The sequence below is a fragment of the Chrysochloris asiatica genome, unplaced genomic scaffold (assembly GCF_000296735.1).
Source record: "Chrysochloris asiatica unplaced genomic scaffold, ChrAsi1.0 scaffold00268, whole genome shotgun sequence".
Classification (NCBI taxonomy): domain Eukaryota; kingdom Metazoa; phylum Chordata; class Mammalia; order Afrosoricida; family Chrysochloridae; genus Chrysochloris; species Chrysochloris asiatica.
The window spans coordinates 1,987,753-2,001,448 of record NW_006408786.1 but is presented as its reverse complement, the minus strand read 5'-3'; the positions used below and the strand labels follow the sequence as shown (position 1 = coordinate 2,001,448).

The 13,696-nt window shown below is 46.0% G+C and overlaps 1 protein-coding gene across 1 annotated transcript in view; it reads left to right on the top strand.

Moving 5' to 3' along the window:
* The first annotated feature begins 6,426 nt into the window (after positions 1–6,426).
* The window catches only part of ASF1B (anti-silencing function 1B histone chaperone), an 8,956-nt gene continuing 1,686 nt past the window's right edge, over positions 6,427–13,696 (top strand). Inside the window, exons 1-2 of the mRNA XM_006874285.1 lie at positions 6,427–6,559; positions 11,681–11,796. Of these exons, the coding sequence (XP_006874347.1) occupies positions 6,451–6,559; positions 11,681–11,796 (225 nt within the window). The 5' untranslated portion in view covers positions 6,427–6,450. The remainder of the gene's footprint in view (positions 6,560–11,680; positions 11,797–13,696) is intronic.

The window sequence follows — 13,696 nt, the reverse complement described above, 5'->3', positions numbered from 1 at the left end:
TCAATATAAAGAAAACAAAAATCTCACCACTGGACCAATAAACAACATTCTTATCAACAGAGAAAAGATTGAAGTTGGCAAGGACTTCATTCTTCTTGGATCAACTGTCAACAGTCAAGGAAGCAGCAGTCAAGAAATCAGACAATGTACTGTATTAGGCAAATCTGCTGCACAGGAACTTTTTAAAGCGTTGAAGAGCAAAGATGTCAGCTTGATGACTAAGGTATGTCTGACCCAAGCCATGGTATTTTCAATAACCTCATATGCATGCGAAAGCTGGACAGTGAATAAGGAAGACCGTAGAAGAATTGATGTTTTTCAGATATGGTGTTAGAGGAGAATATTGAAAATGCCATGGGCTGCCCATAGAACCAACAGATCTGTGTTGGAAGAAGTGCAGCCAGAGTGCTCCTTGGAGGCCAAGATGGCCAAACTTCATTTCTCATACTTCTGACATATTGTCAGGAGGGATCAGTCTCTGGAGAAGGATATCATGTTTGGTAAGGTGGAGGGTCAGAGAAAAAGAGGAAACCCCCCAGTGAGATGGATTGGCCAGGTGGCAGCATTGATGGACTCAAGCGTGGCAACAGTGGTGAGGTTGACCCAGGATCAGACACTGTTTCGTTCTGCTTTGCATAGGGTCACTATGAGTTGGTATCAACTCGATGGCACCTAACAACAACAAATGTAGAATTTCTGAGACTAAACCTTTACGGGAGCAGACAGCCTCATCTTCCTTGCAGTTAGCAGCCCAATGCCTAACCCAGAGTAGCTCCACTCTGTCCTATACAGTCACCATAAATTGGAATTTACGTGACAGCAGTGAGTATGTACTAAAATAGTTCATGGTGATTGTTTTACACGTTCCAGATTAATACCACTGTAAGGACTAATTTTTTGAAAATCTTTCAAAGTTCTTTGTTGTTGTTGCTAAGTGCTGTTGAGTTGATTCCAACCCACAGTAACCCTGTACGGGGTTTCCGAGGAGCAGCTGGTGAGCTTGAACTGCCGACCTTGCAGTTCAAAGGGCTTTGCAGTCTGGTGCATTAACCCACAGCGCCACACCAGTCTTTTAAGTGGTATTAATTAAGATTCACTGAAAACTTTCTATGTGCCAGGCCCTGGGCTAAGCTCTAGAAATGCATTAAAGAAGCCCGGTAAGATCCATGCCCCAGTTTTAAATCTACTGAGGAATGATGACAGGCTAAAAAGCAAAATTTAAAACCCAACATCATTGCAGGTTCTGATATTGTTATTAGGCGCCATCAAGTTGGTTACGACCCATAGTGACCCTGTGTACAAAAAAACATTAACACTGCCTGATTGTGCCATCCTCACAATTGTTGCCATGCTTGAGCCCACGGCTGCTGCCACTGTGCCAATCCATCTCGTTGGGGAGCTCCCTCTTTTTTACTGACCCTCCACTTTACCAAGCATCATGTCCTTCTCCAGGGACAGGTCCCTCCTGATAATACATTTGAAGTATGAGAGATGAAATCTGGTCATCTTGGCTTCTAAGGAGCACTCTAGCTGTACTTATTCCAACACAGATTTGTTTGTTCTTCTGGCAATCCATGGTACCTTTAGTATTCTTCAACACCATAACTCAATGCATCGATTCTTCTACGGTCTTTCTTATTCATTGTCCAACTTTCACATGCATATTAGGCTATTGAAAATACCATGGCTTGGCAGGTCAAGCACACCTTAGTCCTCAAACTGACATCTCTGCTCTTAACTACCTTGAAGAGGAAAGGTGTATACTAGGGTTGTAATCTTTTCACCAAACTTATTCAATATGTATGCTGAGCAAATAATTTGAGAACTGGATTATATGAAGAACATGGCATCAGGATTGGAGTAAGACTCATTAACAACGTGTGATAAGCAGATGATACAACCTTGCTTGCTAAAAGCAAAGAGGACTTAAAATACTTACTGATGAAGATCAAAGACCACAGCCTTTGGTATGAGTTGCACTTAAATGTAAAGAAAATAGAAATCCTCACCACTGGACCAATAAATGACATCATGATAAATGGAGAAAATATTTTAGTTGTCAAAGACTTCATTTTGCTTGGATCAACGCACCAACACTCAAGGAAGCAATAGCCAAGAAATCAAATGACTTATTGCATTAGGCAAATCTGCTGCAAAACACCTCTTTAAAGTATTAGAGAGCAAAGATATGAATTTGAGGACTATGATGCACCTGACTTGTATTTTCAGTCACCTCATAAGCATATATTGAAAGTTGGACCGTAGAATTGATGTATTTGAATCACGGTGTTGGAGAAGAATATTGAAAGTACCATGGACTGCCAGAAGAGCAAACAAATCTGTCTTGGAAGAAATACAGCCAGAATGTTCCTTAGAATTGAGTATGGTGATACTTCATCTTTCGTACTTTGGAATATTATCAGGAAGAACCAGTCTCTGGAGAAGGACATGATGCTTGGTAAAGTGGAGGTTCAGTGAAAAAGAGGAAGAACGCTAATGAGATGGGTTGACACAGTGGTACAGCAATAGGATCAAACATAACAATTGTGAGGACGGTACAGCACTGGGGCAGTGTTTTGTTATGTTGTGCATGAGGTCACTATAAGTGGGAACCCACTGGACAGCATCTAACAACATTAATAAATAAAAGAAGGGCAATAAGGTTAGCATGGTTTGAGAGTGGTAGCCAGAGGGAGAGTGGTAAATGAAGTCCCAGGGGTCAGCTGAGGCCTTCAGGCAGCTCCTCCTAAGCCACAGTGAAGATATTTAGATTCAGCCTAAGTATGGCAAACCTTTGAACATCTTCAGCACAGAAAGGACGTGATTTGGTTCACATGCGAAGCCCATTCAGACAGCTGTTTGGAGAAATTACAGACAGGGCTATCTTCTCCATCAGCACCAAAGACGGAATGTGTATGGCTGATGAGCTTTTCAGAGGCTTTGAAAAGGCTGAGGTGGGGCTAAAGGAGAAAAAAAAAAAAAGAGTTCCACAAAGAAAACTGCAAAGTTGGAATGAATAAATGTTTAACTGAACGTTTAGAAACTTTAACTTCATTCATCAATAACTTAGTATTCGTAAACAATCAAATTACATTTAGAAATTAGATTTTCCCGAGTCACAAAAAATTCCCAAGTATGCCGAATGCTGGCCAGGAAATCTCAGCCAATTATAAATGTGAATTTTCTGGCAGCTAAAGAATGTCAAGACAAAAGTAACAAAACTTTCAAATTACGAAAATATATTTCAATTCTGAGGTGGCCACAGAAATGTCCAGGTGAGGGCTGCTGGTGACTTGGATCAGTCTTGTTGAGGTCCACAGAGTAAAGCAGAGGCACATACCTGACCCTGGAAAACCCAGAATATCAAAGGAGTTTGAACACCGTGCAAGAGACGATTGAAAAGGCTTCTGTGAGGAGAGGGCATCTGAACCAAGACACCTGAATAAGAAGTTCTGGTATGGCGCTGTGGGCTAACGTCAGAGTGCAAAGTCATTTGAACTGCAAGGTCAGTGGTTCAAGCTCACCATCTTCTCCTTGGAAACCCTATACAGGGTCTCTATGGGTTGGAATTGACTCGATGGCACTTAACAACAACAACAGTTGGGCCACAAAGGAGCTCTGGTAGCTTAGTGGTTAGGACTGCTAACTTCAGGGTCAATAATTGGAAACTACCAGCTGTTCCACGGGAGAAAGATGAGGCTTTCTGCTCCCGTAAAGATTGACAGCTTCTGAAACCCTATGCAGGGTCTCTATGACTCAGAACCGACTCCGCGGCACATAACCACCACCAGTTGGGCCACAAGCTGGGAAAAGGCCAGTTTGGCTGGACTGAAGGTGGGGATGAATGGGAAATAGGACACAAAGTACATAGGGCCTTGATGACAATATGCTCATTACAGAAGAGCAGAAAACCACTCATTTCAAGCAGAGAAGTGACTGGATTCAATTTGCTTTAGAATTCACACCATAAAACAGTATAGCAGCCTTTTCACCCTGAGCTCTGGAGCTTGGTTTGGCTGTAGTAAAACAAGTTCGTGTTAATTTTGTACAAAAATCCAATTCAGCTCATAGAAACCTTTTTAGGATGCCTGAGACAACTTGAACACATGGATCTACATTTTCAACTGTAAATTGTATGAAAGGCCAACTATTTCAATGAAATTTAACCTCCCAATTATTGATGTATGTGTGGAAGGCTTGTTATTGTTGTTGTGAAGTGCCATAGAGTCTGTTCTGACCCATAGCCACCCTGTATAGGGTTTCTGAGGAACAGCTAGTGAGCTTGAACCGCCAACCTTGAAGTTCAAACGGCTTTGCAGTCTGGTGCATCAACCCACAGCGCCACACCAGATGGGAGGCTTTGTTGTTATTGTTGTTGTTATTATGTACCGTGGAGTCGGTTCGACTCATAGCGACCCTGTACAGGGTTTCCGAGGCTGTAAATCTTTACGGGAGCAGAAACCTCATCTTCTCCCACGGAACAGCTGGCCGTTTCAAACTGCTGACCTTGCATTTCGCAGCTCGATTCATGACCACTACGTTACCAGAGCTCCTAGATGGAAGGCTTTGTTGTTGTTAAGTGCCTTCGAGTCGGTTCCGACCCATAGCGACCCTGTACAGGGTTTCCGAGGCTATAAATCTTTACGGGAGCAGGAAGCCTCATCTTTCTCCCGCGGATCAGCTGGTAGTTTCGAACTGCTGGCCTTAAGGTTCGCAGCCAGATTCGTAACCACTTAGTACTGTGTAAAATAATGTTAAGTTCTCTCTTATTTGTGGTGCTGTAGGATAAGCACTCAACCACAAGGTCGGCGGTTCAAACTCACCAGCCGCTCCTCAGAAACCCTATACAGGGTCGCTGAGTCGGATTTAACTGGACAGCACTTAACAACAACTCTCATATTTTAGATGTACTGAATTTGATGTGACGTTATTAAAATTATTATTATATTTTTACTGTAGATTACTGGCGAGTCAGCTCCGATTCGTAACAACCCTATGAACAACATAATGAAACACTGCCTGGCCCCGCACCATCCCCGCAATCGGGATGGTGGTGGTGTGCCCTGGAGTCAATTCCGACTCGTAGGGACCCTGTACAGGATTTCTGAGGCCTTAAATCTTCACGGGAGCAGAAAGCCTCATCGTTCTCCCGCATAAAAGCTGGTAGTTTCGAACTGCTGACCTTGAGGTTAGCAGCTTGACTAGTAACCACTACCCCCGAGTTCCTTCTTGCAATCATAGAAACCAGAAAACGTAAAATTAGGTCTGTGGCTCGCGTTACTTTTCCACTGGTTAACAGTAGAAGGGGAGCGGGGATGTGGAAGCTCCTGGAGTCGACAGTGTCAGGATTAGGTTGGAGGTGGAGAGAAGTTTCTGTAAGTATTGTGGAGTTATGAGTTGTGTCGCTGAATTTTGACAACCCTGTTCCATAAACGGGGAAACAGAAGTGGCAGAGCCCGGACTCGAACCCGCATTTGTCCCGAAACATTCGCGAACTCCCATTTGCTCGACGCGCTAGCGATTATCTACTTGAAACCTCCCAGCAGGCCTCAAGGTGGCGACAGAGGAATTCGATCCTGGCTGAAGTCCCGAGACTAGCTCAAGCGCACAGCATTACACCACAGTTCCGTCTCCCCTCAGGGTTGAGTCAAACATTTACAGCGTTCACAACGGACTCCTCAGCCGCCGGACCTGAGGGGCCAGATACTATACAGAAAAGCTCCCGGAAACGCTCGCCCGCTGACAAAATCTCCTTTTTTCCCTACAGACCCGACGCAATTGCGCAGGCGTCCGATTTCCCTCCCATCCGCGAATCCCCCGCCGACCTACCATTCCGAGTCCCACCCTGAGGTCAACCCAGCCAATCGCAAATCACTAAACCTGTTTTCATTCCAACCATTGCCGACTGCCAATCACAGCTAGAGCGAGCACCGCCCTTCTTGCGCTCTTCAGTGAGCGCCGCGCGCCCCCTTTCGGCCGTTAGCGGCGCTGCCTTCGCGGGATGTGTGCCCCCGGAAAGGCGGGGCGAAGAGCGCGCCTGGCGGGTGCGGGAGCCCTGGGGATTGGCCTAGAGGAACCCCGCGTTCTGCCTCCGCCCATCCCCGTCCCCAGCATCCGAGTCGGAGACACAGGAGATTGGCTCCCAGTGGGGATGGACGCTCCAGGAGTTGGTACCACCCCGCTCGAGCTTGCCGGAGAGGGAGCTCTGCGGATTGGTTCGGGAGTCTCGGCGCGCGCCCACCGGCTCTCCAGGATTGGTTGAGGACGGGCTCGCGCCGCCCGGGAGCGTTAGCAATGATTGGCCGGAGGGCGGAGCGGCTATTTGAAGGGGGCGCGCGAACGCGGAGCGCACTTCGGTCCGCGTAGAGAGGAGGCGGGAGCTGTTCTAAGAAACGCTGTTCCTTGGCTCGGCGGACGCAGTGCCTAGCTTGGCCCCGGCCCAGCGAGGCAATGGCCAAGGTGTCGGTGTTGAACGTGGCGGTACTGGAGAATCCGAGCCCTTTCCACAGCCCCTTCCGGTTCGAGATCAGCTTCGAGTGCAATGAGGCCCTGGCGGACGGTGAGGCTGGGCCGTATGGACACCTCCCCCATTACGGCCAACTTACCCTGCAGACCCTCACTCCCCCACGGTCAACTCAGACCTCCCCATGGAGACACCCTCCACACCGATCAACTTCGATCTCTCCTTAGAGACACCCCCCTCCCCCCGTGCTAACGCTAACTCTCCCTCTCAGATCCCTTCCACATCAACCCGACCTCTCCTTGAAGACCCCGGCATGCCCACCCTAACCTACCTCTGAGGCTACACACTCACACACAGCTCCACGGCCAACCCTGACCTTTTAATGGCGGCCCCTCACCCCCACGCTCCCTTTCCTGTGGAGACGGCGTCCTCTTACTTTTTTTTTTCCTTTGGTGGCGCTCTTCCCAACCAGCCACACGTTATGACCATTTCAACCTCCTTTCTTCTCTGTGACAAGACGCCTTCCAAGACACCATTTCTGTATGGGCAGACCCCCACATCACCCTTAACACTCACCCAAAGGGTGGCCAGACATTCCCAAGTTACTTTTTCCCTGGAGAGACCCCCAGTCCCTGTCTTCCCTGTGGCAAGATCTCACCCACCCCAACTCCCATTGACAATCCCCTCCCCAGCCTAATTGTTAAATATCGTTCCCACCCACCCCGTACCCAACTTCTGCTTACTCAACATCTACAGAACTTCGCTCTTCCCCTGTCAGTGTGACTCCTTCCTCACACTTGCGCTCCACCTGGGGAGGGATGGCCTGGCATCTCCCTTCAGACTTACAGGGCAGCCTCTTGTCCCTCCCTCTGTCTGCTTATCAGCTGGGGTGTACACCCACCAATTTGAGAGGTTGCCCAGCTAGAGATGCAGGAGCCATTTCCTAGGGTTACCCACCAGGTGCCAGAGGACACACTGTAACAATTCTCACAGTGCTTTTCATGGTCTGACTTAGTCCAGAGATGTGGGTAGGACAAGCTGGGCCGAGACAGTGCCTGACTTCAAGCCATTAGCTGGGAGGTCACAACCTTTTGTGCATCTTTCCCAAGGTGCTTTCATGGATGTACTTCTAAGTTTGTGGGAAATGAAGGTGGACACAGTTCTCATCTCAAAGATGAGAGAGCAGGAACCACAAAGAACGAAAGACCTTTCAAGAAGAGGTCTATACAAATCTAAAACCAAATGGCTAAGGTCATCCAGGGAGCTTTGGCACAGCTAATAAGTGAGTACTACCTTCAGAATGAAGTTCTCTGATAGACCATCTCGCCACTTGGAAGTTCACGGAGAAGGGGCAGCAGCTGAGGAGGTGAGGCCGGGCTGCTAGCTAGCACCTCTCCGTGGCAGGTGTGTGGATTAGCTGGTGGCAGAGACAGTTGAACCATGTGTGCCCATCAGGGAAGCCAATGGGTTAGTCTCCCCTGGTGTCTCATAGTTCTTTTTTTAAATGAAAGAGTTCATTTGTAATTAACTATAGAGTAAGCCAAGTTAAATCCTTGTTGGAACAAGGCAGAGTGTAAATAAATAAATAAAGTGTGGAATGACACTGTGGAATAAGATTTAATTTTAAAGCCAGGAGGAGATGGAAGGAGCTAATAGGTTAAAGGAGTTGCAGTTCCCAGATGGCAGGCGATTGGGTTTCAATCAGCTGGTTTGTGCTCCTGGAATTGAGAACTGGTTACATGGCTGTTAGTATTTTTATTCCTAGGAAGCCCCTGGCCTGTGGCTTTAGTAATCTGTTTATGAAATCAGGACTAGAAAGGCTGAAGTCAACCTGCTGGATTTTCTTCTTAAATAGAAGGCAGTGGAATGACTTCTCCAAGGTCACACAACCAGTTTGTAGATATGTAGGGACGAGAGCTTGAGTCCAGTTTCTGTGGTGGGTGAACGAATGAAAGCAAACATGCCTGACTTTAGAGGTGGAATGTTAATAGGAAGAACCATACAATTTATTGCCGAAAGGGGACACTAAAAAGAATAAAGGAGATGGTGGTGTGGCACTGTAGCATAAGCACTGGGCTGCTAACCACAGGTCAGTGGTTCAAATCCACCAGCCGCTGCTTGGAAACCCAATACAGAATTGCTGAGTTGGAACTGACTCGATGGCAATTAACAGCAACAGATTTTTAATTATGTTGGTCAGCAGAGCCTTTGCTCAGAGAAACTCAAGTTGGAAATCAAACTGTCCTGGAAATCCACACCCTTTGGTTCTGCCTCCTACTGCTGTTGGTCACTCTGGCCTGCCAACTTGCTTTCTGCCTCTTTCTGGTCTTCTTCCCACAAGGCAGAGAGAATCTGTTTCCTGCCTCCCAAACACATGGAGTTGGGCCTGTCTCAGAAGTTTCTCTGGTCCAGGAAAAATCTCAGTCCGTCATTTTCCTTCTCTCTGCTGCCAGCTGAAATCTGACAGGTCACCCAAACCCCTGTTTCCCAAGAGTTGCAAGCCTGTTTTGCTCTCTTTTCTCCACACTATCTGGTAGTGGGTGTCTTTATGGCACAGGGCTACCTTTAAGATGTTAGGTATGCTTTCTCCCTGTTTAGCTGAGAAATTCAACTCACACTGGTTGAAGAAGTCATAGAAACCAGATGTTCTGACCCAGAGCTCACATGCTGTGGTAAGACCAAGGTTCGTCAGTGTCAGCACAAACAAAGGCAAAGTGATTAACACAGAAAAGGGCATGCTCAGTATGTTAAGTTAAAAAAACAGAAGAGGGCACTCAGTGGACAATAAATGCCGAGTGCCTGGGCACCCATTGCAGCCTGCTGGATTTCAGCTCCCTAACTCCCACAGGTGGTTCAACTCCAGTAATTTATATGAACCTTTAGTCCTGTTATTGGTTTTGGTTTTGTTTTCCCTCAAAGAGGAGGGCCATCTTGTGTGAGAGATTGTAAAGTTGGCTTATTCAAAACTTGATTAAGTCAAAACATGATGCACTCACATACCCTTGATGTTGCCCATAAGGTCAAGTACACAATATTGCATGTGTACATTTGGGCAGGAGTTCTGGTATGATAAGTACTAGACCGCAAGGTCAGTTAGAACTGCAAGGTCAGCGGTTCAAACTCATCAGCTGCTCCTTGGAAACCCTACACACCGTCGCTATGAGTTGTAACCGACTTGACGGCATTTAACAATAACAGTTGGACAACTGTGTCCTGTGTTCAGTAGCTACCAGTGCATGCTCTATACAGTCCAAAGAAATTTTATATTCCAAAGTGAAATCATTTAATGGTGTCTCTGCTTGACAGAGTCCTGGTATAGTGCTGTAAGATAAGCACTGGACTGCTACCCACAAGGTTAGCGGTTCAGACCCACTAGCCGCTCCTTGGAAACTCTAAACATGGTTACTATGAGCCAGAACTGACTTGACAGCACTTAACAACAACTGCTTAAAATGCTTCAGCAAATTTAAGGAGTTCCCATTTGTATGCCCTTATTCCAGTCATCTGCCTTCCATATACCATTTCATCAACTCCTCCTACTCTTGAGTCATTATTTCTCTGGCCTTGGGTTGGTTCTCTGTTTCTTGCTGGGCCACACTAAGGGAACTGCTCAGCCTACGTGACTGCACAGTGCATTTTCTCTTTGGGCCAGCAACCACAGTCTGTTTAGGTTTTGCCAACAGGCAATGACCATAGCTGGACAACCCCAGTGCCCATGGTAGCCTTGTCTTTTGTCTCTTATCACTCACAGTTCTTTAGTTCAGTGTATTCCTAGGACCCCACTAGTTAGCGGGGAAAAGGCCAGAAGGCTATAGATGGTGGTCATGGTAGGAAGGTGAGATCTGAGCTAGCTTGTCTTTCTGTTTTCCCAAGAATGTAATTCTAGTGATACTTCTTATAACAGCAACAAAAACGTCAGTGAGATAATGTTGTTAAGTGCTGTTGGGTCGGTTCCGACTCATAGTGACATATAGGGTTTCCAAGGAGCAGCTGGTGAGCTTGAACCACCGACCTTGCAGTTCAAACGGCTTTGCAGTCTGACACATTAACCCACAGCGCCACACAATAAAGGAATATGTAAAGAATAAGATAAATTCTCTTGGAAGCTGAAGTAAGATCCTGGAGTTCAGCTGAATTCTATTGACTAAAGGGTCCCCATGTCCCACAGTTCTACTAGAATTTCTGGGTAGAGAGTCTGGGTGAAACTGCAAAGGGACCAAAAGCAGTGGCTCAAGGAAGAACTTAGGCTCAGGTGACAAGCCACTTTGTGACCTAGCATCACTCACAGTTGGAAGTTCTTGTGGAAGGCTTGACCAAAGAACAGGGCTGTTTCCAAAAGAATCTGCTTCCTGTAAAAATCACAGCTTGTGCAACTCCAGCTGCTAGAGCTGTTGATTGTGCAATTTCAGAGAACCGAAAATAAGTGTCAGGGTTCATGCCAGACGTCCCTGGACTAGCATGACCTTGCCCCTGCTACACTTGGACTCCTACAGGAGGAAGTGGTCACCAGGACCACTGTGATTGATGGGCAAGGGCTCCTTACTGTCACCCAAGCATATTCGGGGATGGTGCCTTCCTGCTGAGTGGGATGCAAGAGAGTTGGGGTTCCAAGAGCCACCCAGAGGTGTATTGTGTTGCTTGATGGTGCTCTTACCTGGAAGTCCCTGAGAAAGTGTGACTCAATGCCAGATCTGGAGGTCTGGGGTCAGGCGCCTCTCCCAGTGGCCTCATCTTCCCCTCCTGCTGCTGGCTGTCCTGCTGGGTTGGAATCTGCTGCCCTGCCCCAGTTGTCGAGGGATCTACTCAGTGTGGTGGCATCGGTCCCTGTGTGTGAAAGAGGATGCTGCTTCCTGTCCCAGCACCCAATGGGCAGAGCTCTGGAGTGGCCCAGCTCTTGCTGTTCCATCTACAGTGTGCCTCAGTCACGTGGGCCTTAATTCAGCCTCTGCCATACGGTTTGTCCTTAGGCTCCCAGAGGCCTGTGTTTGCTCAAGGTGCAGAGTCAAGGTCGCCTAGCAAAACTGAGCCCATAGGCAAGATTGTATTGTGGGGAGCAAGGCTTCATGTTCAGGACCACAGAGCCACTGGGTGCTCAGAGGAGCGGGGATAAGAATTTTTAACTATAATGAGGACCTGCCCCAAATTAAGAGAAGACCCTTTCCTTGCCTTCTACAGTCAAACTATCTCAGGTTCCTAACACCCCATGTATCTTTACAGATCTGGAGTGGAAGATCATTTATGTTGGCTCAGCTGAGAGTGAGGAGTTTGATCAGATCCTCGACTCAGTACTGGTCGGCCCTGTCCCAGCAGGGAGACACATGTTTGTCTTTCAGGTAAGAAAGATGAGACCTTAGCGTGGTAGGCCATGACTTCTAAAAATGCCCTGTTTCCTCTCCAGCACATGGTGTGGTTCTTTGACCAAATGTCCAGATGTGGAAGAAAGGTTTCCTGGCCTATTTGGCAGCTCCTTTTTGAGGTCTCACACACCTCCCTTCAGCCCCAACCTCTGTCAAATCTCCTTTCTGGAACCACCCTTTAGGTTATCTTTTGCACACTCAAGTTTGAGGGAAGCTTAAGGCCACTCACTAAACTGTCCACATCCCATCATCTAACCCCCTCACCTGCCCTGTATCCAATCCACCAATAAGCCCCATTCTCCACTCCATGATTCCAGCCAACTTCAACTTCCTGAGTATGCAGCGCTGTCTCACATAGGGTCCCAGGCTCCATTTAAATGCTCTGCTGTTAGGGTACAAAATATATAAGTATGTAATACAAGAGAGTTTCCAAAAGTGTGTGGGAAAATACTATTATATTTCTATTCCATTTTTCCACAATCTTTGGAAAGGCCCCTCAGAAATAATTGTCTTAACGATCTAATGCTGCCATAATAGAAACACCACAAGTGGGTGACTTGAACAAACATTTATTGTCTCACAGTTTAAGATGCTTAGAAGCCCAGATTCGTGGTGTGGGTTCTAGACGAAGGCTTTTTCTGTCCATTCAAGGACATCTTTGTCTCTTCTGAGCTTCTGGTCAATCTTCATATGACTTGGCATCTCTCTTCCCCCATCTCTGCTTGCTAACTTGCATTTAATCCGTCTCAAAAGAGATTAACTCAAAATGTACCCCGCTCCAATTCTGTTTCATCAACATAACAAAGACAGTTCATTCCCAAATGGGATTATAATCACAGGCATAAAGGTTATGAATTATACATATTTTAGGATGACACAATCCAATCCATAATAATAATATTTTGCTGTTGTTAAGAATTTATACAATAGGAATCCTGGTGTAGTGCTGAAGGATAAGCACTGAACTGTTAACCACAAGATCAATGGTTCACACCCACCAACTGCTCCTCAGAAATCCTGTACAGGGTTGCTATGAGTCAGAACTGACTCAAAAGCAAAACAACAATATAAACAACAGAATACACACCAGTTCAACCATTTTTAGATCCATAATTTGGTGACTTTGACTACAGTCTAATGTGCAAGTGTTTTCACCCTCATTTTCTGAGTTGTTCCTCCCCCATTAACATAAATTCACTGACCCCCTATGTTTCCTCTCTAAGTGGTTTACAAATTGGGCTGCTAACCGCAAAGTCAGCAGTTAAAATCTAGCCACTTCTGGAGAAAAAAAATGAGGCTTTCTGTTCCCATAAAGATTTATAGCCTCTGAACCCCTATAAGGAGTTTGCTGTGAGTCAGAACCCACTTATGGCACACACCCACCACCCCTAACTTTCGTTTCTATTCTTTTGAGTTGCTGTTGTCACTTTGATCCCATATAGCTGGACCTTGAAAGAGCACAACGCTCAAGGCAGACATTCTTTACTAGAGAAGCTAAACTGTGGTTTAGTTTTAAGACTTTTGGGGATACTTTTGGTTTAAGGTTTAAAAATGACAGCTCAGTAGTTTTGGAAGTAGTCTGGAGCTTCTTAATGTTTTTTGTTGTATTTTTTTTAGCAATATGAACTTTTATTTAAATATATGCTTACATTTAAGGATTTTCCAAGAAAGGTAGGCTGGGACTACCACTTATAATGGGTATTTAGCTTTTGGGACACTTTAGCATACTTATTTTTTATTAATACTTTTTTCTTGAGTTTTTGGTGAAATTTTACATGGTTCTCATGAACAGGTTCCACACAAATTGTTTAGTGGCATTAGTTACATTGATTACAATGTGTCGCCTTTTTTTCTTTTTTTTTTTTTTTTTTTTTTT